Source organism: Ylistrum balloti, unplaced genomic scaffold (genome assembly GCF_031769215.1).
Source record: "Ylistrum balloti isolate Yb309-2 unplaced genomic scaffold, AGI_CSIRO_Ybal_v1 Utg369840, whole genome shotgun sequence".
NCBI classification, from domain to species: domain Eukaryota; kingdom Metazoa; phylum Mollusca; class Bivalvia; order Pectinida; family Pectinidae; genus Ylistrum; species Ylistrum balloti.
In genome coordinates, this window is record NW_026781998.1 from 663506 (window position 1) to 669893 (window position 6388).

At 32.4% G+C, this 6388-nt stretch overlaps 1 protein-coding gene across 1 annotated transcript; it reads left to right on the forward strand.

Moving 5' to 3' along the window:
- The first annotated feature begins 118 nt into the window (after window positions 1–118).
- LOC132545338 (transmembrane protein 128-like) lies at window positions 119–5550 on the forward strand. Its single transcript, XM_060209014.1, has 4 exons — window positions 119–236; window positions 2966–3191; window positions 4138–4305; window positions 4602–5550. Exons 1-4 carry the CDS (start codon window positions 119–121, stop codon window positions 4699–4701), a joined length of 612 nt encoding a protein of 203 aa, XP_060064997.1. The 3' UTR covers window positions 4702–5550.
- Window positions 5551–6388: the final 838 nt, after the last annotated feature.

Genomic DNA, 6388 nt, shown 5'->3' on the forward strand with positions numbered 1-6388 from the left:
GCTTAGATTTGTTGGTAAGCGTGTGTAAAGTGAAATTGTAATCGACGTTGATATTTACCATTTTTTAATGACGTTTGTGCCAAACGCTCGAGAGATGTAGAAACAATCGTCAACAATGATGGCATCCGAACACGAAAATGAGCCACTTCTTATTTCTAGCGAAGAGGAAATGGAAAAAATCCGCCGCCGAGTTCAACACAAGATCGCAGAGAAATACCTTGAAGTTTTGGATCCTGGTAACTTGATTTTAAACAGGTTTTTGATTGACTTAAATATGTATTTCTGTATTTTATCGGTTTGGATCGGATGTGTCGAATCACGTTTTGACGGATCAATGTCCTAGTATTGCCAGTGTCGTGATTTCTAATGGTATTTACAGAAGTAAGAATTTAATAGGATTATATCTTATAACTGATGTACGTATGCATCAGACATATATGGATAGGCGTATTCATGTACAATATATTTACTGTTTTGTAGACCTATCATTGTTAAGTTTCATGTGTAACTCAAAGTACATAAAATCGTACGCTCCAAAATTTGGATGCTTTAACCGTTTTAGAGAAATAATTGGTCACACCAAGTATCTTTTGTAATTTTGTTATTATCATTCGATACTTTTCGGAAATGCAGGTTATGTATTATATCATATTAAACCTCTAGGAGTTCAGCTTGTGACTTGGGATGAGATAAAAAAATGAAAGTTATCTGTCACTATATCACAGCCAGTGTGGCAAAATACCCAAAATTACCCATAAACCACCAAAATATCCTCAAAACTTACCCTAAAATACACAAAACTTACCTGAAACTACCCAGATATATCCAAATATGATAAATAACGCTAAAATTTTCAACAATCTGTGCTGAGTTAAATTGATATATCACATTTGGCTGTGCTTAAAGGTGATACAGCATTAATACATACTGTACATGCATATCATGTGGACCACATGATGTGGTTGCCTAAGTCTTAATGTAAATCTGTGTATCATTTGTATATGCAAAAATACAGGTGAAAATATATGTATTGTAATATATATTTTTATATTTCAATTTCAATGATTCAAGTATTGATACTTGCCTTACCTTTTCATGCCTTTAAGTTAACAACTTCTATGATTGGATTCAAAATGTAATTGATGGACATTATCTGTCAATTACCAAATCCTTGTTAAATGTTAAAATATGTACTGAATTCACATGAAAATTTCACGAATTTCATGAATTTTTCACTTAAGTTTTATTGAAAGATTTGTGGTTGTGTTAAAAATTAAATGACAGGCTTTGTGTTTGATTTACTTCCGTGCCATCAGTCATGAGCTGTATACAGGTATCTGTTCACTGGATTGGTTGATATGTTTTCCTATGCCCAATTACAGACCTTCGACTGTTTAACATTCTCACTCAAACACAAATGAAACAGAAAATGATTGGAAAAACACAAATGATTATAAATGCATGCACAAAACGATCAATGATAAATGGAAAATGCAAATGCTAAACGCTGAATTGTCGATGATAAAAGAAAATGGAAACCCAATCAAAACAAAATTTGATATACTGAAAAAAGATCAGTAAAATATATATATAATCATGGAGCCAGACTGCAGTATAGTATTGATGATGGACTCGGACAATTTTATGCACATAATGTATAAACAATGGATTGTGTGATTACATTCATACATCTTCCATACAATGTTTTCTGAGGAGTGATATACATATAAACATAGTAATGAGTAGTGTAATGTTATAATAAGATAGTTGTCATTATTTTTTTTCTATCTGATGAAAAAATTGTCTGTCATTTACTCTGATACCTCAGAAAATACCATCTTGTCATCATTGAAAAAGACACACATTTCTTTGAGTTTAAAAAAAGATCTATGTGTACTTCAGATGTGGAAAATCAAGTTAGTTGTCTTGAAGAAGCTCGGTAACAGCAAAACTGATCATCAGTGACTGAATAAATTTAGAAACCTACTCTGATGCTGGTGTAATTGTGATACTCTCACTGAATATTTCATAATGTATACTGGGAGATTTTTGCAGCTGTTTAATTGTTTCCCTTTTTTCTAAAACATGATAGGCCAAGTTTGATGTTAAAACAGAAAGATAAGTTTTAGGGGCAACTTCAACATAAAGTGAAAACATTGAACAGGTTAAAATGTAATCATGTTTAAACCCCAGGACTGTTATTTATTCTATTGGATTTCTAAACTTGCACACTTTAAATGATTGGTCAGAAGTAGGACGTGTTTATTGCAAGTATGATTACATTATCATGTAAACATATGACCACACCATCTTACATTTTATCCATGTCCAGTATTGTCTGCAATGTCAAGATAGTTTAAACAGCATGCTGTTTACAAAATTTCCTCCCCTTTAACAAAGTAGAGTGCTTTATGTGCTAAGATTAGCAATGAAGTAGCTTTATGTGCTAAGGTTAGCAACAGAGTAGCTTTATGTGCTAAGATTAGCAACAGAATAGGTTTATTTGCTAAGATTAGCAACAGAGTAGCTTTATGTGCTAAGATTAGTAACAGAGTAGCTTTTTGTGCTAAGTTTAGCAATAGAATAGCTTTTTGTGCTTAGATTATCAAGAGTAACATGAAGTGCTAGGATTAAAATTAGAGTCAGTAGCTGTTTCATGAGTGCACAGATAGCTGACCGTGCTCTCTGTTATGTGTGTTCAGAGCTCATTTTACATTTAGTGTCATAGATTCATATGAGAAGTCTTCAGTATGTATGTGTTACGCAATAGTAGTATGCTTTATATAGAAATATTTCACTTATTCCTGTGACACACCTATGACATACTATGGTACTGTTAACGTAGATACTTTCATTAAAAAAATAAATACCAGGGTAAATAAATAAAGAAAAATTGACTATCAAAATCTTTACTGAGAATAGCTGCCCCTTATTCTATATGATTTTTTTTTCTTACTTCTGACAGATGCAATGATACCTGAGAGTGAAAAAGAAGTTCCAGATCATTCCAAACTCAGTACACATTTTGATGAAGAGACCAGACAGGAGTTTGAGGAAAGGTTTGGGAAATACAGGAAAAAGAAAGGGTCCAAGTACAACCTACAGAATGTCTTGTGGTTTATAGGATCGATAGCAATATTCTACTACACTGACTTTTACATTGCCTGTAGATATGATCCAAGAGTCAACAGGTACATTAATATCAGTCCACCTGTGTACAGATATGTTACGTGTCCCACCTCAAAACTTGAAAATAAAGTACATATCCAGAAGCCTTTCTGTTATTGATATGTACATATGTATTTTATGCATTTAAAAAATGCAATCTTTAGAGCTCAACCTTTTGGTATTGAAACTCATCATGAAGGAATGTTTTATGCTTTTTGAAAATTTTTTGTTGAATGTTAAGTAACTGCTTTGTCCATCCATCTTTCCATGCAGCTTTTTGTGTCTGGAGCATAGCACTGAATTGCTTACATTTATATTAGGATGATAAAACTTTGTGTACACATTGGTCATACTAAGACAATTTGCAAAGTACCAAAGTCAGGGACCAAAACCTCTTAGTTACAGTGTTATTGCCCTTTTTTAATTATTTTCGTGTCAAGATCATAACTTTACTTGCATTTAAACTATGATAATGAACCCCAGGGCCCACAACCTTTTGATTACAGAGTTATTGCCATTTATTAGGATGCCCAGAGCAAAACTTTACTTGCATTTAAACTAGGATACTGAAAAGTCGTGTCTTGCAGTTCCATACTAAGAGAATTATTGCACTTTGTTAAAATTTGTTTCCATCAAAGCTGTATTCATCAGTTTCACAGATACTCTTGTTAGTTAAGGTTTTTGTAAAGCTTCTTAATCCACAAAGAATCATTGCAAACTTCACTACTTTGGGGTTAATCCAAGATCAAGGAGTATTATACCATGTTTTTTATTAAAATCTTAATGTATTAAACACTGAATTTCTTGGTTTGTTTATTCCAACTCTTTATTTGAATTATTTGAATAATGAATTGGAAAAGGCATTTACAGCCAAACATTGTCAGGTGAATATATTCCTAGAATTTGTGTCTCTTGTACAAAAAGGAAACAATTAATGAAACGGTTCAAAAAGTTGATCTTTCCTTGCAGAAATTGGTTCAATATTGGAGCTATCCTCATTGTGATCAATGTGTGTATAGCACTTTTTTTCATTGTGTACCTATCTGCCATAAAGAAGATTGATGTGGACGACTGGGAAAAACTCTATCCAACTCTTATACCAATAGCAACAGGAGCTTTTATAATGGGTGGTATGTGGTAAGTAATATCTTTCATCTTGTATCCATAGCAATAGGCAGTACTTATAATAGATGGTTTGTGGTAAGTGATATCCTTCATCTTGTATACATGGCACCATAGCAAGAGACACTTATAATGAGTGATTTGTTTTCTGCAATGAGCCATTTAGATAAAATTTTCTGATGAATGGAAGATTTATCAGAAACTAGGTTTACCTCTGCAATTGTATTCCATGTAAATGTGGTGTTTCATTGGTGTAATGTTAAGATAATGGTTACTGATTTTATTATCTCATTGTATTGATTATATTTCAGCGTTACAGTCGGCTTGTGGCCTGTTTGGAGTTTCTTCACACCTGTCATCCTGTTTACATTGTTTATGGGTTTTGTTGTGTTTATTGCAATGATTCCTTGACATTTAGAAAGACAAAAAGACAAAGCTCTTATCACCATCAGCCAACCTCCAGCGATACAATCAGTATTGTTTTAGGGAAACAGGTAATTTGCTCAAGGTGTTAATATACATATATATACATACTAATATATACTTTATAGCCATCCAGATAGATACTACTCTAAGGTTTTCCTTGAAAGGAACATAAATTCAGCACATTATGAAATATCTGTAATATAGTAAAATCAACCAGTCTTCTAAATCTATATGGTCTTTGTTCCTTTGATGAAGCTTGTGTTTGAAAATTTAGGATAAAATTCTTGTCTTAAGATAATTTTCAAATGCAAAAATGTGATATTTATATTTGATGTACACATAGTTTTAGATAGATGATCTACATGTATGGTAATACATGTAATAATTTTGTATAAAAGCTAAACAGCCAAAAGATAATACTATATCTGTGACATTTTGATTAAGAACAGGATTGCTGTCTTGACTTGCTTAAAGCATGGTTAGAGTTAACCAGTAGTTAGTGAGAAAACTTGGACTTTAGAAGGCAAACTGACACTCAAAAAAAATGTCACTGTAACTGGTCTCTACAAATCAACAGTTGTGAAATGACAAAGAAATTTTGCAATTTTGTTTCATTCATATTTGAAAATTTTCTTTAATCACTGATTAACTTTAACTAAGCTTTGTGCAACTGGAACCTTGATTTGGATCATGAATAATTTACAGCAGTCATAATATATTTGGTCAGAATAAGAGTTTTCTATAGAATAAACCATTATTGTCTAACTGTCCATCTGTGTATTAGGAAATCCAAAGGAGGTGTTGGTTACAATTCAAGGTTTTTGATCTACGACATCCATAATACACAACTCCAGAGAAAATGATTCCTGAAGGTTATTCATGAAATATTTTCATAACATCATTTGTCTGTGAATTTCTATTCTGTTGTATTGTTAGTTAGTTAGTAGTTGCTCGATCTGATTATCAAAACTAGATCAATGTGGAAGTTGTTCTATAACACTAATGGAAAAAATACAAAAAAGGTGGAGTGGTCCGATGTCCAATGGGTATGGTTGGTACATGTATAAGTAGAGGAACCCAAGGTGGATACTGAGGTATCCTAATACAGCTCCATAGACCATTAGGTTTTACTTTGTTCTGATGACGGATAGCCATGTCAACATAAATCAATTCAAACAACTACGGAATCCGTGGTGTTGATGCTCCCTCCTTTTTACCAATGCTATTTGTTTAATAATAAAACCTTAGTTTAAGTTTATACTTTTTGGAAAGTATCACAGCATATGTCTGTTGAGCTGTAATTATTTGAAGACTCTTATTTTTTCAAATGTGATGTCATAACTTAAAGGAATCTTACACTGGATACATGCTGACTTCATTCAAAAGCATGCTGACTTCATTCAAAAGAGGGATGACATCAACCAAAGGAGGTATATGAGCGAGATTATTCCAAATTTAGGTTTTATAACTGCTGAAAAGACAATGTTTTCAGAACGCATGTAAGTTTATCTACATGTATGTAGTAAATGGAAATATACATTTGTTATCATTTCATGAAATTTCTGAAACTCCTCACAAAGTTTTTCCCTTTTCCTTGCAAGAAGCTCATTAAAATGAAAAAAAATCTTGAAAATGTTACCTTTATTTGCTATGAAATGGAAACTTGGCAAAG